This window comes from Moschus berezovskii, chromosome 27 (assembly GCF_049115385.1).
Source record: "Moschus berezovskii isolate FMDL1 chromosome 27, NW_MosBer_1.0, whole genome shotgun sequence".
Classification (NCBI taxonomy): domain Eukaryota; kingdom Metazoa; phylum Chordata; class Mammalia; order Artiodactyla; family Moschidae; genus Moschus; species Moschus berezovskii.
In genome coordinates, this window is record NC_142486.1 from 27,891,157 (window position 1) to 27,916,913 (window position 25,757).

Sequence of the window (25,757 nt, forward strand, 5' to 3'; positions counted from 1 at the left end):
GGAAGTCAGCGCTGTGAGTCACCCCAGAGTGCGCACACCCAGGAGAGAAGGGAAAGGAATTTTATCCGGATCCCAGAGGGGACCAGAAATCAGTAATTCCCCATAAAGCATCAGCCGCAGTGCACAGCGAGCCTGAAGAATTGGAAGATCCCCACGTGGGCCTGTCTGCCTCCCACGGGCTCGGTTTACCCCCTGAGCACCCCAGGATCTGCAGCCCCTCAGGGCGCTGTGACTTGTTCCTTGTGATGCCCAGCTCCACAGAAGAGCCTGATCTGTATCTCCCCACACCCATGCACACCAACACTGATCAACAGCAGACATGAGAGCCAGAGACATCTGAGCCCCTCCTCTGTGCCAGGGACGGGCTGGATCCCCTGGTGCCCACACATGGCTGCTGACCTTGTGAACTTCATACGTACACAACACACACACATAAACCCACAAAAACACACAAATGCACATATTCACACAGCCACATGCATACATGTACATGTACACACCTCATGCATACAAACCTATGTGCATAAACACACACATACACACACTTTGCTAATTTTTCCAACCCAGCTCCTCCTAGAGCAGGAAGATGGCAGAACAGGGCCTCTCCTAGGATGGGACATGCTCCCCGGTTTCTAAAGCTCACGCTGGAGCATCACCACCTCCTCTGAGCTGATGCCCTCCCCAGGTCCTTTCATCACCCACAAAAGCAGCCACAGCCTTTTGCTGAGGTCCAGGCCAAACCCCACAGAACCACAGCCAAAAACTGCTCCTACTGCAATTTCACCCATTAGCAGCTGACTAACCATGAACAAAGCATCAGATGATTGCTCCAAAGGTTCCCCATTCCTCTTGGAACAAAATCCAAACAGTTTACCAGGCCCAGAAGTGACTGTTCCACATCTCGGAGGCCACCCCCAGCCTCCTCCTGCCTCTTGCAGCTCCAGCTGCTCTGGCCTTTCCTGCTGTGATGGCGATGTTCACGGCAGCCCTGCCCCAGGGCCTTTGCGCTTGCCACCCTTCTGCCTGAAACCTCTCCCCTTGGGTACCTGCCTGCCTGGCTCCCTTGCTCCTTCAGGTCTCTGCTCCAGTGAGGGTTCCTGGTGGGATGGGGTGAGGGAGGCTTCCCTGACTGCTTTTATCAAAACCACACACAACCCCCAACCATCATCTCCCCCTCCTTTCTTTGAGTTTTTCTTCACAGCTTTAACTACCACCTGACTGGCAGGATGTATATACTTGGGTCCTGGGTTACTGTTTGTGCCCCTGCCCATGAAAACATGAGCTCCAAGTGGCAAGAATTCTGCTTTATTCACTGCTACAGCCCTGTGCCCAGATCAGAGCCTGGCACTCAGCACTGGATGGAAGCAGGGAGCGCGGGGGAGGAGGAGGGAAAACAGGATGGAGGGAAGCGGGGAGGAAGAAAGGAGAAGGATCAGGGTGATAAACAGCCACGTTCCCTCCCCTCCTACCAGCAGAAGAGCGGCCACCCCCACCCTGCCCACTGACACCCTTTCGCACAAGCAAGATTTTCCTCAAACTGATGGAGGAGACCAAGGGTCTCAAACTCAAATCCTCCAGGGGCCAGGTGAGAGGAGCAAGACTGTCTCACACACCAGGGAGCAGTGAGGACTGCGGCAGGGAACCAGGGCCACATGCCTCAGCGCTGGCCGACCGTGCGCCTGTGGAATAACGGCACCGATGTTACCAGAACGCTTCTAGAAAACCTGGACACTTAACGCCTGTGGGATTTCCTGACATTCAAATGTTCATTCGTACTGTCTAAAACCACTACGCCCACCAGATGGGCTGGAAGACACAGCTGTTTACAACTATGAATGGGACACCCTCCTTAAGTACCCTCCAGCCACATCTGCGGCTTGGTTTTCCCATCGGTAAAGTGGGGAGGAAGACGTTACCTACGGCCAAGTGTTTGGGGAAGACAGAATGAGCTCCCAGATGGACGGTACTGGCTCATATCAATGTGAGCTATACTGTGTCTTCTGCACACACCCACATATGCGTGTCTCTGTGCTCATCTGTGATCACACTTACGGGGTCGTTGATGGTTTCAGAGAACAGGGGCGAGCGATCGGAGAAGCAGGACAACACGAGCTGTATCAGCACAAGGCTAAAGTAAATGTAGAAGGTGACGTCGCGAAAGACATCAACTTGGGCATCCTGCACAGGAGGGGAAGGAGGAGAAGGAGAAAAGATCACTTTCTAGAAGCAGCGGCAGGGGCCAGATTATCTCCCGGGTTATCTCCCCTGCGAGATGACAGAAGACAGATGTTTACATCATGGTGTGGTCCACCCTGCCTGTTCAGGGCAGCTGACATGGGGAGGAGACCCAGGCTTGGGAGTGGATCAGACCTACCTTCAAGGCCTAGCTCAGCTCACACTGGCTGGCCATGGCCATGGGACTTGATCAGCTTACTTAACCTCTGTGCCTCAGTTTCCCCACCTACAAACAGACCAGTGGTTCTCAAGGGGCGACTTGAGAAGGGGCGACTTTGCCTCCCAGTGAACATCTGGCAGTTTCTAGAGACATTTCTGCTCAGGGGTGGGAGGGCTACTGGCACAGCCCCTAAACATCCTGCAAAGCACAAGACAGCCCTCCCCCAAAAACAAAAGGAAAACTCGGGCCCCAAACGCCATCCCTGCAGAGGCTGAGACACCCTGCCAGGGTGACTGTGACATGGTAGTAAGATTATTCATGAAAAAGACTCAGTCCCTGGCCTAGCACTCTGAAAACACGAACTCAACAAATGGCAGCTGCCATCACTATTAAAGACCACCTGAAATGTACACTGCACGTGCTCAATAAACGTTTGGTCACTCCTCCTTGCTTTGCCTGATGCCAGCTTCCGATTAGCCTGAAGGTGGCAGGGAACAGTGGGACAGTCTGAAAGGACCCGCTCTTCACAACTCCTAGGAGCAGCAACAAGGGCCACTTCCCAGCCAGAGTGGCACCAACGCAACATGGGAACCAGTCCAGGGCTCCCCGCGGGCAGCTGCCCTGCAAACACCACTCCCCACACAGCTGCATTCTAGACGAAACACACGGAGAGCCGACCTGCTCGACTGTCACCACCGACAGGGGCTCAAAGCATGGTGTGCATCTGCCTGCTGCTCCTGCCCCTGACAGAGACACAGACAAATGGGGCTTGGAGGAAAGAAGCTTCTAGAACAAAGGTTGCATGGGGGGGAGGGAAATCCCCAGGGAAGAAGCCGGACCCACGTGGTAGCCATTCTCTGGTTCCCAAGGAAATGCATGGTTTCCACACGAATCAGAAGGAATAGGCATCTCCCGGGTGCTGCTAAAGGAAGACACTAACAAGGTCACACTTACCTCTTTTAAGGCAGTCATGATTTTGGATCTCAGGATGGCAAGGGCACACAGTAGGGCTATAAGCCAGAAAGTGAGCATGATCCCTGAGGACTGGACTCCCCTCCTTCTCTCGATCTGAATTAAAAAGGTAGCAAGCAGCTGGAAGAGAGAAGCATGCAACAAGAAGTTGTCAGGAGAAGGTTGGGTCCCCATGGCCTCCCCAGTCTGGGACCTGGCAGATACAGGGCCCGGAGGAGGGCTGCCCCCAGGACAGTGGTAGCAGAATGGCCTGGGGAGGACCTGGCTCCAGTCCCAGCTCTGCTCTCGCCTTGCCGGGTGACCTTAGGCACCAAACCTCTCTGAGCCTCTGCTGCCTCATCTGCAAAATGGAAGTGACAACAGTATTCATCTCGAAAGCCATGAGAATTTAACAAGATCCAGGATGGGATGGAAAACTTACGGCGGGGGGTGGGGGTTGGCGTGGGTGGGGGGCTCAGTTTATCACAGAAATCGCCACACTTTTTCTTAAAGGACCAGAGAGTAAATATTTTAGGATTTATGGGCCATGGAGTTTCTTTCACAACCACTCCAATCTGTACTGCAGCATGAAAGCAGCCTCATATGAGACAGGGAAGAGTGGATGTGGTCACCTGCCAATAAAACTTTATTCACAAAAACAGGCTGCGGGCCAACCCCTGATTTAGAGAAGGAAGTCTAGCCTGACGCAGTGAGCTCGTCTGCCTCGGGCAGCAGTGGTAACCGCTCCCCTTTACTGAGCCTCTCTTTCCTCCGCCTCCTAGGACGCACTCACCTGCACTGACTCAGTGCAGCCTGTTTTCAGCCCCAGTTTGCAGATCGGGAAACTTACTTAACCTGCTACAGACAGATATATAATTGTCTTCAGGGAACTTCATTAGAATGACGGTGGTGGAGGGGGGGATTCATTTCCTGGTCCCCTGAACTATGACTTCTGTTTCACACGTGACTCAGTGATAGAGGAGAAAGAACAATGAAACCACTCTTCCTTGAAAGAAGGAGATGCCCCCGCCTTTCCGCAGACAGCCCTCTGAAGGCAGACCCCTATGCTGGTCACAGTCATGAACCCAATTCCCAAGGAGCTATGGGCACCCAGGGCACTGCCCCTCAGCCCCCAGCTGCCAGAAACCTGGATGTCTGTCTTCATCTGTCCTCCCCGGTCCTCTGGTCTCCCTCCCTCCCTGCATCTCTCCATCAGCAACGCACCTGGCTCTGCCACCAAGGCCACCCTCAGTTCACTCAGCGCTCACTCTGGTCGCAGCCTCCATGCCCCTGGGCCCCTACTGGCCTCCCAGCTTCCACTCCTGCTCACAGCCCATTCTCACCATGCTCAGCTCTTAAATAAGCACAGCCTGCCATGCGACACCTTTCCCTTTCGGGTGAGGGGTTTTAACCCAGGGTCCATGAGGCTCTGGATAGAACTCAGGGGTCCATGAACTCGGAAGGGAAACAATCATAGCTTCACTTTCCCTCATCAGCACCACCAATGACAAGTGAAAGCAACAAAGCACAATGGCATCAGCAGTGCCCAGGGCTCTGTCACCACTAGAAGTCATACCCGGAAACAAAAAGCGAAATGCATCTCCTCCAACTATCATGTACGCTGGGTTGCTGTTTGGAAATTAAGGAGGTATCACACCTGCTGGTGGACCCTGATTTGAGATGCGCTAACAAAGAAGCACATATGTTTTTGCTGTTTACTCTTTTGCAAACTGTCATTAAAGATAGCTGGTTTCCCAGCCCAAATGTCCTGCAACTGAAGAATCCATACAGTCCATACAATCAAACACACTGAGCAACTGTAGGAAAAAATAAAATAAAGGTCTTTGGAACAGCAGGGGCTGGGAAGTCAGACTCCAACTGCTCCAGCCTGCATGGTTCCATTCACATGATTTTCTGGAAAAGGCAAAGTCACGGGGGCAGCATGAGGGAGCTTTTGGGGGGTTATGAACTGTTGTGTATCTCCATTGTTGACATAGTGCTCACCTGACAGTATTGGTTTATCAAAACTCATCAACTGTTCAAGGAAAAGAGTGAATTTTACCCGATGTGTAAAATAAACCTCAAGTAAAAACATAAACGGACCTCATTAAGATCTTCATACATATATATATGTGTGTATGACTGGTTTCCTCCACAAGCCTATGTGTTTTATGATTTTAAGAACATTATTCTGAGATCAAACTGGCAAAGAAGAAAGGGGTGTGTGGCACAGAAAAGGTCTGGAACCCAACTCTAGGACTGAAAAACAAGACAAAACCCGCTCACCCTGAAGCTCAAGGTCCTTCAGAGTCAGGCCCCTGCCCTTTCCAGCTCCCCTGCGCCCCTCCTCACTGCCTCTGCTCCAGCCACGCAGGCCAACTCTCAATCTGCCCCCCGCTCTGACCCCAGGACATTTGCACGTGCTGGTCTCTCCACTGGATCCTCCCTATCCCCAGCCCCTTCAACTGTAACATCCCGCTCATTCTTTACGCCTTAGTTTCAGCATCCTTTCCTCCCTCCTCCCAACAAGACCAAACCAAATTCACCCAAGACAGCCGTATTTCTACTATAAGATCTTCTCATTGCCAAATGGCAGCCACTACTTACCATGGTGATGCCCAAGAGGGTTGGGCTAACCAGGAACACTGGGGCCAGGAGCTTGCCCATACTTCTTTCCCAGAAAGAGTAGAAGAGGTCTGCCCAGCAGACAATCCATAGCAAAAATCCCAAGGCCTGGAAGAGAAGTACATGCCCATCTTACAACGGACAGCCCTGGAACTTCCCCCAGCACCCCTGCAAAAAGCTCAGCCTTGGAGGAACCGGCTACCCCCTAAACCATCGCCTGTGGTCTTCAGACACAGTATACATCCTCTGGGATCCAGTCAAGTCCTAGGCAGGGTGAGCCAGTATCCGTGCCATCCCATGCTGGTCTGTGTCTCCTCCGCACCCCAGCCATGACTCTGTCTGTCGCTATTCTCCCCAGCACCTGAAGACTCGAGTCTCTGACTTATCGACATCCATGGCCTACATGGGGGCCCTCACACGATGGCCGTTCATCCAACAATATTAAGCCAACCAAAATTTGCTGGGGGCCTACTATGGGCCACAGATGTGAAGGATAGAACGATGAATAAAACAGACAGAAGTCACTGCTTTCACGGAGCTGTGATTCCAGTGGATGAACAGGCAAGAAACAAACCGAAAAATACACAGTATAACGCTAGAAAGGAATGAGTGGCATGAAAAGTGAAAGTGTTAGTCGCTCAGTGGTACCTGACTCTTTATAAAACCATGGACTGTAACCGCCCACCCCCAGGTTCCTCTGTCTATGGAATTCTCCAGACAAGAATACTGGAGTGGGTAGCCATGCCTTTCTCCAGGGGATCTTCCCAACCCAGGGATTGAACCTGGCTCTCCTGCCTTGCAGGCAGATTCTTTACCATCTGAGCCATCAGGGAGAAGAAATAAAACAAATAAGATAGGGTGGTCAAAGAAGGCCTCTCCCATCAGGTGACATCTGATGAAGAGCCAACAGTGACTTCTTGAGGGAGAGAACAATTCGGGCAGAGGGCACAGCAAGTGCAAAGGTCCTGAGGCAGAAATGTGTTCAGCAGGTTCATGCCTGCTGTGGCATGAGCCGTGGGTGTGACAGGAGGGAGCTTAAGAGGAGCCTGGAGCCGTATCAAGCTGGGTCACTGAGAGGATGTCCAAGTTTTACTTCCTATGATGAGAAGCTACTAGAGTGTTTTTCAGCAAGGCACAGACAAAATCTTACAGTTTTTTAAAAAATATTTTTATTTCTGTGGCTGTGCCTGGTCTTAGCTGTGGCATGTGGGATCTAGTTCCCCCAAGGGACTGAGCTCAGGGCCCCCTGCCCTGGGATCGTGGAGGCTTAGCCACTGGACCACCAGGGAAGTCCTCTGGTTTACATGTTAAAGGGAGATGTTGTTCTCCATGAAAAGCACAAAGCGCTGCCAGAGGTCTAAGCGGAAGACACCAGATCCAGCAGAAGACAGGGGAGGAGACGGCATGATGAGATGGGCTTGGAATGTGGTCTGAGCAATGGTATCACAGGCAAGGGGACAGCTTCAGTAAAATCATTCAAGTTTACCTGTTTGCCAAGGGCTTATGGAACTCAATCTCGGGAAATGGGGCTTTAATAAAGGACCGAGACACGTGCTAAGAGGAGAAAGCAGAATGCGCACACGCACACACACACACACACACACATACACAGGATATATACATGCCCTTCATGTGTCTCCCCCAGAAAGCTCATTCTTATAAGGGGCACACCAGCACCTGTATAGTGGAGAAACAGACTCGCTAACCATATGACCCAGATTAAGCCCATCAGTGAGGGGCAGATGGATACCATGTGGCCTTAGATGTAAGCCAGAGAAGGACCCTTTGGCCCTTTTGTAGTTCTCCAGCCAGAGAGGCATTACTGAACCAAACCGTGAGAAAACACGATCCCAAGAGCCCAAGTTGAGGAACTGACTCTAAACTAACTGGGCCTTGTTCTCCAAACATGCCAGCATCATAAAGAAACAGAAGACGGTGAAAAGTTCTTCCAAAACAACAGAAAAATGAAGAACGGTGTGACTAAGTGCAATGCATGAGCCTGAACTGGAGGGAAAGGAGGAGGGGACGCCAGAAAGGCCAGTGCTGGGACAAGTGACAAAAGTGGGACATACATAGCAGCTTTTATTTTTTCTTTTAAAGTATTATGTCCATGTGAAATTTCCTACATTTAATTGTGCTGTTGTGACATAACAGAATATCCTTGTTTTGAGAAAAGATACACTGAAGAAGGGGCAAAGAGGCATGGTGGATGCTGCTGCTGCTAAGTCACTCTTCAGTCGTGTCCGACTCTGTGTGACCCCATAGACGGCAGCCCACCAGGCTGCCCCATCCCTGGGATTCTCCAGGCAAGAACACTGGAGTGGGTTGCCATTTCCTTCTCCAATGTGTGAAAGTGAAAAGTGAAAGTGAAGTCGCTCAGTCGTGTCCGACTCTTAGCGACCCCATGGACTATAGCCCACCAGGCTCCTCCATCCATGGGATTTTCCAGGCAAGAGTACTGGAATGGGGTGCCATTGCCTTCTCTGATGGTGGCTGCTAGCTTTTCTCAAATAATTCAGAAAAAAATACTGTGTGTATATGGGGAGAGCAAGAGAGAGTAAGAAGATGTTAAAACGTCAAATGTGGCAGAATGTTAAAAATCGCTGACTATAAATAATGGGCATTCAGGGCTGAGAGAGTACTTAATATCATCCCTGCAACTTTTCTGCAGTTTGAAACTATTTCAACATAAAAAAAAAACAAACTTTTTTTTAATTAAAAAGACATCCTTGGTCAAGGAGAAAGACCTCCATATAATCTTGTGAGACAGACTCTATCACCCCCACTGTAATCATGGGGAAACAGGCTCAGGGAGGTTAAGAAATTTGCTCAAGAAAAAAAAATTCTTAAAAAAATTTCTTCCCATTTCTTTAATTTTGTATCTATATGAGATGGTGCATGTCCATGAAATTTACTGCGATAATCATTTCAGGACCTATGTAAGTCAAATCATTCTGCTGTACACTTAACACAGTGCTGTTTGTCAATTCTATCTCGATAAAACTGGAAGGAAGAAAGAAATTTGCTCAAGGTCATATAGCTAATAAGCAGCAATGCTGACATGTGAACCTACGTCTGAATTCAGACCTGCAGGCTTTATTCACCACATTATTATTCTGGATCCTAGTAAAAGGCAGCCCAGGGTCAGTTAAGCAGAAGGAACATGTCAGTTTTCACAAGCGGTCTTCCCCGCCCAGCACACACCCCACCCCCCAATATGCACATCATGATAAAACCCCACGAGACTTACAGTCTTGGCCTTGTTGAGATGTGTCATCTGAATGTAGCCCCGGTCATGGTGGGAGAGATAGAGGAAGTAGAAGGGGAAGCAGACCCAGAGGTAAGAGCAAGGCACCCACACGAGGACGGTGTTCTGAAAGCACTTGGTGAAGTCGGGGTTGCTGGTGTTCCACGTGACATTCCAGTCCTGCAGACACAAACACAGGCGCAGGTAAACAGGCCGCCCCCAAGAGTGTGGACCAGGGGCCGGCGCAGAGTTCAAAGCTACCCGCTGTGCGGTTTAAGAACTATGATGCCCTCCCAGGCAGAAGAGGCAAACTGGAGAGATCAGTAGCCAGAAAGACTTCAAACAAAGAATGACAAATGAAGGCTGTGCCTCACCTTACCTCACAGATAAGTTCCTGAGACAGCAATGAGCAGGTTCCATTACTGTACAAAAGATGGAGACCGCCACTTAAAGGAATCCTAAAGGGTATTCTCCTGTAAATCGACTTATCCTTTAATCACATAAATCACGCTTATTTTACAATCCTGTGAATTAAGAGCTTTCCAACGTTCTTATCATCCCTATGATCCCCATATCACTATATCAATGCATCAGTGATCGCGTGACAGTGATCACATCATGATCACTTTCATCAGCACCATCAGCATCACTATAGCGGTCATCATCAGCACCACCATCAGCACCAGCATCACCATCATCTTTATCACTGGCATCAGCATCACCACCATCTTTGTCACTGGCATCAGCATTGCTATCATCCACCATCATCAGCACCACCATCTTTGTCACTGGCATCAGCATCACCACCATCTTTGTGACTGGCATCAGCATCGCCATCATCCACCATCATCAGCACCACCATCTTTGTCACTGGCATCAGCAGTATGACCAACAGCACCACCACCATAGATAATCTGCAAATCGCAGTGCTGTGTTCTAGGCCCTATTCTGAGTTCTTTGTATGTATTATCTCCTTTAATTCTATAATGACTTTATCACTTCTTTCTTAGAAGGGAAAACTCCAGCATAGGGAGGTTCAGTGATTCGCCCAGTATCACAGTACCTACCCCATTATTTGGTAAGACCTGGAGCCTGACTCAGACTCAGGCAATTCAATTCTGGAGTTCCTGCATTTAACCACAAAGATATTCAGGCTGAGAAACAAATCTGTTTTACTTTTATCTTTTTAAGAAGCCACCTGTATTTCATAAGAGACAACACCAAATAGGTAAAAAGATAAATACATACATAAATAGGGCAGGTATATCTGCCCAAGAGAAAAACTTCAACCAGCCTTCAGACTTCTGCAATGGAAATTTTAATTCAAGCCCTGATCTGACCACTGAACTGTTATATGACTTTGGGGAAAGGTATTACCCTGTCCAGGAGTTTCAATTTCCTATCTCTACCATAATTAGGCGGGATAAAATTAGAGGTCTGAAACAGGTGACTCCCAGGCTGATTAGGCCCACAGAGATGATCTGCAGTTATTGTTGGCACTTTAAACATGCCTTTAAAAAAAAAAAAATCTGTTTAGCTGCTAACACTTAAAAATGAGGAAATTTCACATAAAAATTGGATTTCCAGTGTCTCTTTAAAAAATAAAAAACCAGAAATTCTAGCAGCACTGGGCCCAGATTCCTGCTTCACAACCATTGGGAGGAACTAGGGAGGAGCCAATCTTTGGGTAAGGTTCACGCAGTCCAGCCGGCCAGTTCCTATGCAGCCCCCTCCCCATAGCTGGCTGTGTGCTCTCCAGACACCTCTGATTCCAACAGCCTTCCCGGAATCAGATTAAGAGACAGCACCAAGGAACTCCAAGGAACCTGGATTCTTAAAACTCCGTGCAAGCTTTGAAGCCACATCAAAGAACATTACAGAATAGAAACTAATGAGAACAAGCAGACCATTTTACATTTGATGATCAATCAAAATCTATGTTCTGAGCTTTATAAAAGAGACCTAGATGTGTACCAGTGCAAGCATACTTAATGCTACGGAGACGTACACTTAAAACTGGCTGCTGCTGTTCAGTCGCTCAGTCATGTCCAACTCTTTGCAACCCCATGGACTGCAGCATGCCAGGCTTCCCTATCCTTCATTATCTCCCAGAGTTTGCTCAAACTCATAGTCAATGATGCCATCCAACCATCTCATCCTCTGCTGCTCCCTTCTCTTCCTGCGCTCAATCTCTCCCAGCATCAGGGTCTTTTCCACTGAGTGGGCTCTTCCCATCAGGAAGTCAAAATATTGGAGATTCAGCTTTAGCATCAGTCCTTCCAATGAATATTCAGGGTTGATTTCCTTTGGGATTGATTGGTTTGATCTCCCTGCTATCCGAGGGACTCTCAAGCGTCTTCTCAGTACCACAATTCAAAAGCATCAATTCTTCAGCACTCAGCCTTCTTGATGGTCCAACTCTCACATCCATACATGACAACTGGAAAAACCACAGCTCTGACTATACAGATCTTTGTCAGAAAAGTGATGTCTCTCCTTTTTTAATACACTATCTAGGTTTAAAAATGGTTAAGATGGTTAAAGAAAAAAAAAAGGAAGCAGAAAAAGAAAAGATTTGACTTTAAAAACAGAGAGAGAAAGATCTAGTATTAAGTAAGTACCCAAACTGGTTCTTCAGAAGTATAATTATTCTGTGATATAAATGGTTATTTTTCCAGAACCAAGAACAAGGAATTACTGAAAAATAAACTTTAAAAGGTCAACACAGACAAAGGAATTTAGCTAGGAAACTTCCAGATACAAAGAAACCCTAAAAAGGACAAAGTTCATGCCTCTGTAGACTTGGGCACTTGGAAGACAGCCTTGGAAATAATTTATCTGATCATGGAGAGGAGTAGTTTATATCAAAGACTAATCATTTTAACTGATTTCACACCTAGAATTCTTAAGATGATGGTGAAAAGGGGGATTTAATTTTTGGTGGTTATGATATACCAAGCAGATTCTGGGCAGAAAAAAACTCATTCCAAAAGAATTTGCCTTTGTACTAAGAAAACAATACCGAGACTTAATATAGAGTTATGTACATAATTTCCCTTGCGGGAAGGGCTTCCCTTGTGGCTCAGCTGGTAAAGAATCCACCTGCAATGTGCAAGACCTGAGTTCGATTCCTGGGTTGGGAAGATCCCCTGGAGAAGGGAAAGGCTACCCACTCCAGTATTCTGGCCTGGAGAATTCCATGGACTAAGTCCATGGGGTCACAAAGAGTTGGATACAACTGAGCGACTTTCACTTCACTTCTCTATGTATATAAGAAGCTTGGTTCGTATGTGAGACATTTCAATCATCTGATCCTTGCCCTGATTATTCCTTGACTGGACTTCTGCAGTAGCTTGCTAGCCACACCCTGCTTCCAGACCCTCTGGGCCTCACCTAATCCTCCCCACCACAGTCAAATAAATTTTCTGTCTTATACATCTATACATGCATCCACAGATATAATAATCCACTCATCTGTGAACCCTTCCACCCACCCACCCACCCATCCAGGCACCAAGTCATCCATCCACCTACCTGTCTATCCATCCACCCACCACCTCCACCCAGGCACCCATCCAATGAGCTACCCACCCACCCACCGATTCATGCATCCATCCACCCACCTGTCCACCCAGGCATTCATCCATCTGTTTCTTCTACAATTTCTCCCTCCCCATTTCCCAATATGTCCACTTGGCCTCTCTTCGTATTAACTGACTTTTAAAAGGTAACACATTTCTGTGCTAAACTTTCCCCAACTACCCAAAAATGGTACACTGTGAAAAATAAGTCTTGCTCCCTGAACTCAAAGCTCTCCCCTCCTACCCCAGGGGCAAAACTACTATATTGCTAACAATATATTGTTATTCTTCCAAATATAGTTTATCTACTTTGTTTCCCCCGAAGGTGCCATCATACATACCTGTTTGGCACCTCACTATTTTCCCCTTAATATTAGAAACTGATCTCCGTCAGCGCCAGAGATCTGCTTTATTCTTGCTAGTTTAACTTCATTTCTTTTGAACAAAAGGTAGAAATGACAAGCCACCTCCCGCTCCTGGTCCCAAACTGGTCCCTCTCTCTAGAGGTGACACCATCCGTTTCTTGTGTATCCTTCCAGGAAACATTGTATGCATCTATAACAAAAATAAATAAGTATCTTCTATAATCAAATGGAGAGAAACACTCCACACCCTGTTCTGTACCTTCCTTTCATCTCTTAATAACAGATCTGAGAGATTATTCTACTCTGCACACTTCCTCATCCTTTGCTCCAGCCGTTTCGTCTTTCATCGTATGGATGGACTTGACCCTATATAATCAGCTAACGAGGCACTGGGCAGCAGTGAATAAACCTAGGAAGTGCCTCATTTCACACAAAGCAAGCATATTCGTAAGATAACTTTCTAGACGTGGACCTGCTGGATTAAAGGGTGTATGCATTTAAAATTTAAACGGTCGCGGAAACCAATGGGTACCATCAGTTTATTCTGCACCACACAAGGTACCAGGGTAATTGCTTCCCAAACTACATTATAAGCTTTTGATCTCTGCCAATCTGATAGTGGAAAATATCTCCCTGTAGCTTAACTTCCCTTCTTCTAAATGATGAATGAAACTGAAGACTTTGCCACTTTGTGTGTTTAAAAGCAGTTTCTTCTCCTTAGAGGAAAAACCATAGGCTTAAACACCTATGCATTATTAAATGGGACATATCTGAACACCCCTCTCCCCTGGGTAACAACCTCCAATAGCTTCCAGTCACCTTTCAGAGCCAATCCTTGCTTGCTTCATGAGGCCTTCCACATCCACATTCAAGCTCCATCGGTTTCTTCTACGATTTCTCCCGCCCCATTTCCCAATGTGTTAACTTGGCTATTCATTCAAAGGAGCATTTATCAAGCCTGTGTCAGGCACTGCTCAAGGAACTAGAGATTTAGGAAGGCCTGCGGTCCCTGCCTTTAATGCATTCCCCAACTGCTGATCCAATGATTGGTGCTTTGGGATATGTCTTGCTAAATGCTCTTCCTGTCTTTCCATAGTAACACACTCCTATTCATCCTTCAAAATCCAACTCAGAGACACATTCTTTAAGAAGCCTTTCTCCGGGGCTTTCCTGGTGGCTCAGTGGTAAAGAATCCACCTGAAATACAGGAGACACTGATTGATCCCTGATCCAGGAACACTGCACAGACTGTGATGCAATTAATGCCTGTGTGCCACTACTGAGCCTGTGCTCTAGAGCCTGGGAGCCACAGCTCCTGAAGCCCGCATGCCTAGAGCCCGTGGCTCTGCAACAAGAGAAGCCACCACAGAGAGAAATCCATGTACCGCAACCAGAGAGTAGCCCCCGCTCACAGCAACTGCAGAAAAGCAGCAAAAAAGACCCAGCACAGCCAAAATAAATAAATAATTTTTTTTAAAAAAAAGCAGCCTCACTCCCCAAACTATGAGAAGAGCACCCCCCCAAAAACTGCAATGATGACTTACTTGTCCATCAGTACCTCTGTCCTGCCAGGATTCTGACTCTTCTCCTCCTTACCCAGCAGGGACCGAGAGGTTACTGAGTAAACAAATGATGCAAACCATGCCTCCCATCCCCAGCATTATTTCCTACTTTGTTTTTCAGGAAACAATCCATCCAGGTAGAACTTGACTATGACCCTGGCTTTCTGGTTGGATGGATGTGGATTAAAAGTCAGGCACTGACCGCACTTGCACCTGGGCGGGTCACTTAATGTCTCCAAGCCGCCATCTCCTTACCAGTGTGGCCAGGGAAACACGCAGGCCTGGAAGAACTATCCAATGGGACTGTGCTTTGCACCAGCTGGCATGGTCTAGAGGTAGTAAGTGGTGGCTATTAGCTGAAGACCAATAATTAATAATAATCACCACCGCTACCCTCAGAGCTGCCTAGCAATAGGAAGCTTCAAGGACAAAGAAAAGTTCCAGTTCGGAAGTGAGCAAGCGGAAACTCAGGAGCACCTGAGGACACAGAACTCCGGGAAAGGAGAGGTCGGAGAAACGCTTAGCAAAGGAAGGGGTTTATTCTTCAGAAGGCAGCTTCCTCCTCAGAGCCAGATGGCCAGCCCTGACTGAGAGGGCAGGGCTTGAGAAGAGGAAATCTGACCGTGACCTTGAACTTGTACCACCCCCATGGCCACGACCACCCACCAATAGTGGCCCTGACCTCAACTGTCAGAGCAGTGATGTAACGAGGTCAGGGGCCTCTGGTGTGTTCCTCACTGGCCAGGTCTCTGATAAATCCTTTGTCCAAAGCGGGCTTCCCTGGTGGCTCCGTGGTAAAGAATCCGCCTCCCAATGCAGGAGTCCAGGGTTCAATCCCTGGGTGGGGAAGATCCCCTGGATAAGGAAATGGCAACCCACTCCAGCATTCCTGCCTGGGAAATCCCATGGACTGAGGTGCCTAGAGGGTTACAGCCCATGGGGTCAAGAAAGAGTCAGACAAGACTCAGTGACTAAACAACAACTGTCCAAGGGAACTATGGCCTATGCCCTTGATAACTCCTGGAGACAGGCAGTGGGGTCCCCTCTAGTGAGGGTTTCCGGGGGAAACAGGGAATGCTGAGGACCATTAAAAGCTTAAGGAAGGAGAATTCATGGAGACTACCAGCTACTTGCTGCCCCCAATCCCAGAAATGACAGCTAACCCTAGTCTTCCTCCCCAGGGTCTCTGCTTCCTCACACAGGGAGTTCCAGAAATCAAGCTAGTTGGAACACTGCCCCGATTCTGCTGAGCTTCCATCAGTTCAGTTCAGTTGCTCAGTTGGGTCCGACTATTTGTGACCCCATGGACTGCAGCACGCCAGGCCTCCCTGTCCATCACCGATTGCCAAAGCTTGCTCAAACTCACGGCCATAGAGTCGGTCATGCCATCCAACCATCTCTTCCTCTGTCGTCCCCTTCTCCTCCCGCCTTCAATCTTTCCCAGCATCAGGGTCTTTTCCAATGAGTCAGGTGGCCAAAGTATTGGAGTTTCAGCTTTAGCATCAGTCCTTCCAATGAATATTCAGGACTGATTTCCTTTAGGATTGACTGCCTGGATCTCCTTGCAGTCCAAGGGACTCTCAAGAGTCTTCTCCAACACCACAGTTCAAAAGCATCAATTCTTCAGCACTCAGTTTTCTTTACAGTCCAACTCTCACATTCATATATGACTACTGGAAAAGCCATAGCTTTGACTAGACGGACCTTTGTTGGCAAAGTAATGTCTCTGCTTTTTAATATGCTGTCTAAGTTGGTCATAGCTTTTCTTCCAAGGAGCAAGCATCTTTTAACTTCACGGCTGCAGTCACTATCTGCAGTGATTTTGGAGCCCAAAAACATAAAGTCTGTCACTGTTTCCATGGTTTCTCCATCTATTGGCTATGAAGTGATGGGACTGGATGCCATGATCTTAGTTTTCTGAATGTTGAGTTTTAAGACAGCTTTTTCACTCTCCTCTTTGACTTTCAACAAGAGGCTCTTTAGTTCTTCACTTTCTGCCATAAAGGTGGTGTCTGTGTATCTGAGGTTATTGGTATTTCTCCTGGCAATTTTGATTCCAGCTTGTGCTTCATCCAGCCGGGCATTTCTCATGCAGATAATATACTCTGCATATAAGTTAAATAAGCAGGGTGACAAAATACAGCCTTGACGTACTCCTTCCCCAACTTGGAACCAGTCTGTTGTTCTGTGTCCTGTTCTAACTGTTGCTTCTTGACCTGCATACAGATTTCTCAGGAGGCAGGTAAGGTGGTCTGGTATTCCCATCTCTTGAAGAATTTTCCACAGTTTGTTGTGATCCACATAATCAAAGGCTTTGGTGTAATCAATAAAGCAAAAGTAGATGCTTTTCTGGAACTCTCATGCTTTTCTGATGATCCAATGATGTTGGCAATTTGATCTCTGGTTCCTCTGCCTTTTTTAAATCCAGCTTGAACATCTGGAGGCTCACGGTTCAGGTACTGTTGAAGTCTAGCTTGGAGAATTTTGAGCATTATTTTGCTAGCGTGTGAGATGAGTGCAATTGTGCGGTAGTTTGAGCATTCTTTGGCATTGCCTTTTTTGGGGACTGGAATGAAAACTGACCTTTTCCAGGCCTGGGGTCACTGCTGAGTTTTCCAAATTTGCTGGCATATTGAGTGCAGCACTTTCACAGCATCATCTTTTAGGACTTGAAATAGTTCAACTGTAATTCCATCACCTCCACTAGCTTTGTTCATAGTGATGCTTCCTAAGGTCCACTTAACTTTGAAATCCAGGATGTCTGGCTCTAGGTGAGTGATCCCACCACTGTGGTTATCTGGGTCATTAAGATCTTTTTTGTACAATTCTTCTCTGTATTCTTCCCACCTCTTCTTAATACCTTCTGCTTCTGTTGGGTCCATACCATTTCTGTCCTTTATTGAGCTCATCTTTGCATAAAATGTTCCCTTGGTAACTTAATTTTCTTGAAGAGATCTCTAGTCTTTCCCATTCTATTGTTTTCCTCTATTTCTTTGCATTTGATCACTGAGGAAGGCTTTCTTATCTCTCCTTGCTATTCTTTGGAACTCTGCGTTCAAATGGGTGTACCTTTCCTTTTCTCCTTTGCCTTTAACTTCTCTTGCTTTCTCAGCTATTTGCAAGACCTCCTCAACCATTTCACCTCTTTGCATTTCCTTCTCTTGGGGATGGTCTTGATCTCTGCCTCCTGTACGATGTCAGGAACATCTGTCCCTAGTTCTTCAGGCACTGTTATCAGACCTAATCCCTTGAATCTATTGTCACTTCCACTGTATATTCGTAAGAGATCTGATTTAGCTCATACCTGAATGGTCTAGTGGTTTCCCCCACTTTCTTCAATTTAAATCTGAATTTGGCAATAAGGAGGTCATGATCGGAGCCACAGTCAGCTCCACTGCTGGGAAACAAAGTTCAGTGACAGGAGACGCAGTCTAGAACATGAACATCAGCACTGGCCCAGGCTCTGCATTTCCAGGGCTCTGGTCCAAGAAAATCTTAGAGAAAGAAAGGCACTCCCGATCCCCGCAACTGAGGCATTTCTTCACAAGACATGTTCATCACCCTTTTATGTCCCTCTCTCCCCAGCGTTGAAATTCAAGGATCTGTGGAACACGGTCCAAGCCTGCTTAGCCCACAAACTCTGGGAGTTCATAAAACTTCTACTGAATGGTGTCACGTGGTACTCTTACCTCGCTGATGGGCCATGCTCGTCACTCAGCCCTCAGGAGAAGTAGCACTGCTGTTATCCCCATTGCACAGATAAGAAAACCGAGACAAGATAAGACATTTTCCCAAAGGTAATGCTGCAGTGGATAGGAGTTGTCCAAGGCCCACACATATTTTCCCTTCTTTGATATCAGCGAGAGCTCTTGTTCTTACACAAATCCTTTGGTCAGCCACATGCTTAGGGCAAAGCTCCAGGGAATGAGTCTGCTAATCAGCAGCTCCAGAATGTGGTCCAAATCAATCCAATCACTGCAAGCACACATGCTAGCTTGTCCCCAGTGATACAGAATGAGGATACGGGGTTTACAGGTGTCTTAGCCATTTTACATTGAGCCATCACTGACTCAATGGACATGAGTTTGAGCAAGCTCCGGGAGATGGGGAAGGACAGGGAAGCCTAGCGTGCTGCAGTCCATGGGGTCACAAAGAGTCGGACAAGACTGAGCAACTGAACAACAGCCATTTACAAGGAAAGCACCAAGAGTCGGGAGTGGAGGGAAGGGGTGGCACCACTAGGCATGTGTGAAAACAAAGCTGATGTCATGAAAGGCAGAGATGAAAGAAACTGGAGCTTGGTGTTTTGTAGGCTGCTGGATCAAGCATCACCTGTAGCACACCCTCCCAGTGAATCTCTCCAATCAATTCAACATTTACACAAATCTGAAATAAATCTACTCTCACCTACAACACACATCATCCTAGTAATACAAGTTTTGATCCATTGCATCAACTTTTATTCAACAATACAATTCAGAATCTGACACAAGTGCATTTAGGCCGCAGATACACCATTACTAGTAGTATACTGCTGGGCAGGTTGCTGTCCTTCTCTCAGGCTCAAAAAGCCCACCAGCAAAATGGAGGGACTGTCATCTCCTTCACAGGGAATCATTAAAAGCCCTAATAAATATTGATTATCACTATTATTTATAAGCCCTTCAGCTGAAATTTTGGAATTCACTTTTCTTCCTATTCTCTTTTCTCATCACCCCTCCTCCCTTCCCCTCAAAACTATCTGTCCCCTTGTCCCTTTTCTTACAGGTCCAATTTTCTTCTCTCTTTGCTGGGTGACCTTAGACAAGTTATTTAATCTCTCTAAGCCTCATTTATGACTACGGCTAAGAATCAGTTCAGTTCAGTCACTCAGTCATGTCCGACTCTTTGTGACCCCGTGGACCGCAGCACGCCAGGCCTCCCTGTCCATCACCAACTCCTGGAGTTTACTCAAACTCATATCCATCGAGTCAGTGATGCCATCCAACAATCTCATGCTCTGTCGTCCCCTTCTCCTACCTTCAATCTTTCCCAGCATCAGAGTCTTTTCCAGTGAGGCAGATCTTTGCATCAGGTGGCCAAAGGATTGGAGCTTCAGCATCAGTCCTTCCAAAGAATATTCAGGACTGATTTCCTTTAGGATTGACTGCTTGGATCTCCTTGCAATCCAAGGGACTCTCAAGAGTCTTCTCCAACACCCCAGTTCAAAAGCATCAGTTCTTCAGTGCTCAGCTTTCTTTATAGTCCAATTCTCACATCCATATATGACCACTGGAAAAACCGTATCTTTGACTAGATGGACCTTTGTTGGCAAAGTAATGTCTCTGCTTTTTAATATGCTATCTAGGTTGGTCATAGCTTTTCTTCAAAGGAGCAAGCATCTTTTAATTTCATGGCTGCAGTCACCATCTGCAGTGATTTTGGAACCCAAAAACATAAAATCTGTCACTGTTTTCATTGCTTCCCCATCTATTTGCCATGAAGTGATGGGACTGGATGCCATGATCTTAGTTTTCTGAATGTTGAGTTTTAAGCCAGCTTTTTCACTCTCTTCTTTCACTTTCATCAAAAGGTTCTTTAGTTCTTTTTCGCTTTCTGCCATAAGGGTGGTGTCATCTGCATATCTGAGGTTACTGATATTTCTCTCAGCAATCTTTACTCCAGCTTGTGCTTCATCCAACTCAGCGTTTCTCATGATGTACTCTGCATGTAAGTTACATAAGCACGGTGGCAATATACAGCCTTGACGCACTCCTTTCCCAATTTGGAACTGAGTTTCCCCCTCAGTGAGTCTCTCCCATCTGGAAGCTTCCATAAGCCTCTTATCCTTATCCATCAGAGGGCAGACAGAATAAAAACCACAATCACAGAAAACTAATCAAACTGATAACATGGACCACAGCCTTGTCTAATTCAATGAAACCACGAGCCAGCAGGGCCACCTAAAACAGACGGGTCATGGTGGAGAGTTCTGACAAAACGTGGTCCACTGGAGAAGGGAACTGCAAACCAGCTCAGTATTCTTGCCTTGAGAACCCCATGAACAGTATGAAAAGGCAAAAAGACAGGATGGCTAAGAATACTTATCTCCTATAGCTATGGGTCCAGGGCTCAGTGTCATATATTAACACTTGATGAAGAGCTACTGTCATTAACCTTAATTCTTACATCAGTAATAAAAATAAATGAAGTTTATAGCATTATACTCAATATGCCAATGTATTGATAATAATACCACCTAGCTTTAACTGAGCACTAACTATATGCCAGGCTTCCACGCACTTCCTGTGAATAAACTCATTTATTCTTAATGATCACACAGAAGGCAGGTTCTGTTTTGACCCCCATTTGGTAAAAGAGGAAACTGTGACACAGAGAAGTTAAACAATTCGCCTAAGATCACACGGTTTGTAAGGGATGAGGCTGGGGCTCAAACCTAGAAAGCTTGACTACTGAGTCGCCCCATCCCTGACGACGACTCCTAGTGAAGGACAATGTAAGAATTGTAACAGGACTTTCTGGAGCACGTGCCTTTACCCGCAGGGTATCTGGGCCAAGAAGAAGATGTGAACGTACCCAAACACCACCAAGTTCAGAACCAATTACCTGTTAACTGCTTCCTACAACTGCTGATGCAAATTATTTATACCATAAACATCATGGTTTAAAACAACACTGATTTTTTTTTTTCATCCCATAGTTCTAGAAGTCAGAAATCTGAAATGGGTCTGACCAGGCTAAAGTCAAGGTGCTCTCAGACCTGAATTCCCTCTGCAGACTCTCAGGGAGGATCCATTCCCTCACCTTTCCCAGCTCCTAGAAGCCGCTCACATTCCTTGCTGACGGCCCATTCTTCCTTCTTCAAAGCCAGCAGCATCAGGTCACGTCCTCCTCAGGCTGCCATCCCTCTGGTTCTCTCTTCTGTCTCCCTCTTCCACTTTATAAGGACCCTGGTGATCACCTTGGGCCCACCCAGATAACCCAAGACGATGGCACGTTTTCAAGGTTAGCTGAGGAGCAACCCTAGTTCCATCTTCATTCCTTTGGCCATGTAACCAGAACACATTCACAGGTTCAGGGGATTTGTTACAGCCATCTGTGGGGAAGCCACCATTCTGCCTACCACGCCCTTGGGTTTATTCTGGTCAATCCCAAACATTCTACGGATGTCCAGGGACACCATCGCTCCCCTTAGCTGGGTCAGATGCAGAAGCCATCACAGTCCTGACAGCTTCAGGCAAGACCTCACACCATCTGCTGGGATGCTGACTGGCCCTCTCAGCTCAAGCTGTGCTTGTCCCAGGCGTGCCTGGGTACCAGCTGTCCCCGCTGCTAGAGTCCAGGGTCTCTGCGGTGCTACCCCTACAGCCCCGGCCTGGCCGACACAGCTTCACAGACACTCGGCTGGGCCTGAGTTATTGTTGTTGTTGTTTGGGTCTGAGGAGACAACAGAAACAGTCCTGCCTAGGACCCAGCTTGCCGACCTCAGGACAGGACGGGAGCTGCCGAGAGGAGGATGGGCAGACAACAGGTGGGGGGTATGACTGTAAACTTGAACTGCTGCTCAGTATCACCAACATCGGGGAGCGGAGTCGCTCTGATGCTGTCCAGTAACGAGGACCTACCAGGACCACGCTGTTACCCGGGGCCTGAACATCCGTTTTCCCATTCAACTGGCTCAGTAACTTACAACCATCAGGTTTCTACGGCTCGATGGACAATTCTTAATCATGAGATTCCTATGTGCCATAGGAATTATTCAGAGGTAAATAAGGTTTCCATTCTCAGTTTTGTTCTATTACAAGAGGTAGCTACTAAACAAACAACTCTACGTACGCCTAGACAACAAACGCCCTGATGAAGAGTCAGGGAAACAGAGGATCACGGTGGGTGCTGGATGCTGCTTTTACATCAGGTGGACAGGAAAGGGCTCTGGGCCAAGATGACCTCCGAGTGAAGACGTGAAGCCAATGAAGAGACGTGTGCTGCCTTCTACTTTCCATGGAAACAGAAAGACTGAGGGCTGGTTAAGGTTCTTAGCAGCATGTGCCGGGACTGATCTAAGTGCTTTACATCACAAACAATTGTAGGAGACACGGCCCAGAGAACAGTTAAACCCATCTTACAGACACAGAAACTGAGGCTGAGTCCTGTAGCCTGTAGGCGACATGAATAGCCAAGAATTTGAATTTCAGTGCAGACGCTTCTATGTACATAGAAAATGTATTGTTTGCAGTTTTTGTCATGCGCATGTACCCCTATTGCCGTTTAAAATCAATATCGAAGAGGATATAGATGCTTGTCCAGGCAGGGAAATGTTCTTAGCAGGAGACAAGAACAACAAACGCTAACATTTTGTTAACATGGAGAGTGAATATCTCCAGGGGGCAGGGCTGAAGCTAGTGAGAGGAAGGTGACTACTAGTTTTTGTTTTATTTCCTTTGTACTGTCTGAATTTTTTTACTCTGCATGTATTACTTCTAAAAAATAACAAAAACAAAACTAGTTCACACTTTAAATAAACAGCAGCAGCAGGAGTTTATTAAATGTAGAAATTTCCAAATGCTGAGCTGGGAATAAAGAAAAAACACATATTGTGGGGCTGCCTATTCTGTCAGGACACAGTTGCCACACCAGACCCTGCACATGGACTTTCCAGGTGGCACTAGTGGTAAAGAATCTGTCTGCCAATGCAGGAGATGCAGGTTCGATCCCCGGATAGGAAAGATCCCCTGGAGGAGGAAACGGCACCCCACTCCAGTATTCCTGCCTGAAAAATGCCATTGGCAGAGGAGCCTGGTGGTCTACAGTCCACAGGGTCACAAAGATTCGGACACGACTGGGCACACAATGCTTTCTCCCATCCAAGTACTAACCAGGCCCAACCCTGCTTAGCTTCCGAGATCAGACGAGATTGGGCGCATTCAGGGTGGTATGGCCGTAGACCACACAATGCTTTCTAAGGGTGAGTCCCTTTAAACCTCACAACAGCCCTGCAAAGTCGGGGCTGTGAAAACGCCACCTTTCCAGGGAAGAACTGGGAGGCTCACAGAGTTTAAAGAACTGGCTCAGGGTCACACAGCCAGGAAGATGCAGGCGGCATGGGGATTTGAGCCCGCACAGAGTCTGACCCTGAGCAGCATGGGGATTTGAGCCTACACGGAGTCTGACCCTGAGCAGCAAGGGGATTCGAGCCGCACAGAGTCTGACCCTGAGCAGCATGGGGATTCGAGCCGCACAGAGTCTGACCCTGAGATCTTAGCTGCTGGGCTCCACCATCTCTCAGCCACGTTCTCAGAATGCTAAGCGCTTTGCAAGGTCAGTGGCCCCACCCCAGAGGCAGCCTGGAAGGCCATGCTGTCCTCAGGCCTTGGGGATTCCAAGGTCATCTGTACAGAAACGGAGAAGCAACGTGCTGACTCAGACACACAAATCTACAACTCGTCCCCTTAACGTGAGCCATGCAGGGTAATGGTTGAGAACCGTGGTTCAAGGTCTGGGTTCTAGTCTCCTTCAGGTCACTGATTACTGCCCCAAAACAAGGCTTCTCAAGCTCAGCGCTACTAACAGTTGGGGCTGGAACATTCTTAGTTTCAAGGCGCTGGCCCGTGCACTGTAGGGCATTGAGCAGCATCTCTGGCCTCAGCCCAGTAGAGGCCAATAGAACACAGCAGACTGAATCCCCACAAACCACCCTAGGAGGCAGGCATTATAATCAAACCCATTTTACAGAGCAAGAAACTAAGGTCACGTAACCTGCGAGTGGCATATACAGCCAGCTGTGACAATTACAATGTCTCAGAGATTGCCAAACGTCCCCCTGGCGGGGGGGGGGGGCGGCAAAGTGCCTCCACTACACTAATGCAGTGGCCTTGCCAGGCCTGGGTTTCTTTATCTGTGAAATGAGACTTAATTCCAGGACTTTCCTATTGTAGAATGATCAAAAGGGTAAGATGGTCCAAAAGGCTCCAGTTTCAGTTCTTGGCCAAGAGGCTAATCAACAAACACAAGTGCATTCATTCATTTGTTCAATTACTCCATCATATAAGAATATGTATTGACTACCTACTCTGTGCCAAGCTCTGGGCTCAGCGCGGGGACACAGGAATAAATCAGGCACAAACCCTGCCCTCTTAAGACTCACAGTCCATGGAAGATATAAGGTCACGAATCAAAACATAATTACAAAGGACAACGCTTCTTGTGAAGGGGGGAAAGCAACGGGACAGAAAATAACAGGGTGAGGGTCTGGGAAGGGTCAGGAGCAGCCAGCCGCTCAGAGATGGAGGAAACACGTACAAGGACGGGGAAGAGACCCTGGGGCCTGTCCACCCTTTCAGAAATGGAGAAGTAAGAGAGGGAGGGGAGAAAGGAGAAAGGAAACAAATGGAACACGAACAGCAGCACCGGCTACAAAGCGTGGGGACCCTGGAACCGGTGAGCCTGGGTTTAAATCCAGTTGCCACTTGGCTCTCAACCTTCAGAAAATTAGCTCATCTCTCCTGCCCTGGCCCCTCATCTGCCAAACAGAACTAATAATGGCATCAATACTCAGATCCCCTGTGGGCAGGGGGCAGGGGAGGAGAACTTGGCTTGCTGGAGGGGCTCCATCAGCAGCAGGGGCTGGGATGCTGGGATGGAGAGATTACAGAACAGGCTCGAGGCTCAGTGCCACCAGCCACGATACAGGGTGCAAATCCAGGGGGCTGACACTCAGCCCCAAAATAGCAGTAATGGCAGTAATAAAATGGCAGCCTGACTGAGATACCAAGTACCATGCTCTGGGCTTAACGTGCATAGGTCCGTTTCACCATCACCGCCCTGTGAGGAAGGCTCTGATTATTCCCATTTTACAGGAAGAGACACAGAGGCAAACGGAGGTGAGGAGAGTTGCTGTAAGGGACCTGGGCAGCACCTGGGCCAACTCCCCAGCAAAGGGAGGAAGGAGATTGGGAGACCTGAGCCAAGGACCGGGGCCCACCATGGATGGGCGGGGGTGGAGAGAGAGGTGGCAGGCCGTGGATAAAGCCC

The 25,757-nt window shown here is 47.7% G+C and overlaps 1 protein-coding gene across 6 annotated transcripts in view; it reads right to left on the bottom strand.

The window, feature by feature from the left end:
• Positions 1–25,757, bottom strand: part of ABCC1 (ATP binding cassette subfamily C member 1 (ABCC1 blood group)) — a 149,966-nt gene that overhangs the window by 92,838 nt on the left and 31,371 nt on the right. For 4 of the 6 annotated variants that reach the window (XM_088832901.1, XM_055409557.2, XM_055409555.2 and 1 more), the window contains exons 2-5: positions 9,222–9,398; positions 5,954–6,079; positions 3,350–3,487; positions 2,053–2,178 (exon numbers count right to left, since the gene is read on the bottom strand). In XM_088832901.1, coding sequence (XP_088689027.1) covers positions 2,053–2,178; positions 3,350–3,487; positions 5,954–6,079; positions 9,222–9,398 — 567 coding nt within the window. The remainder of the gene's footprint in view (positions 1–2,052; positions 2,179–3,349; positions 3,488–5,953; positions 6,080–9,221; positions 9,399–25,757) is intronic. The other 2 variants (XM_088832900.1, XM_088832899.1) reach the window with 1 other exon arrangement.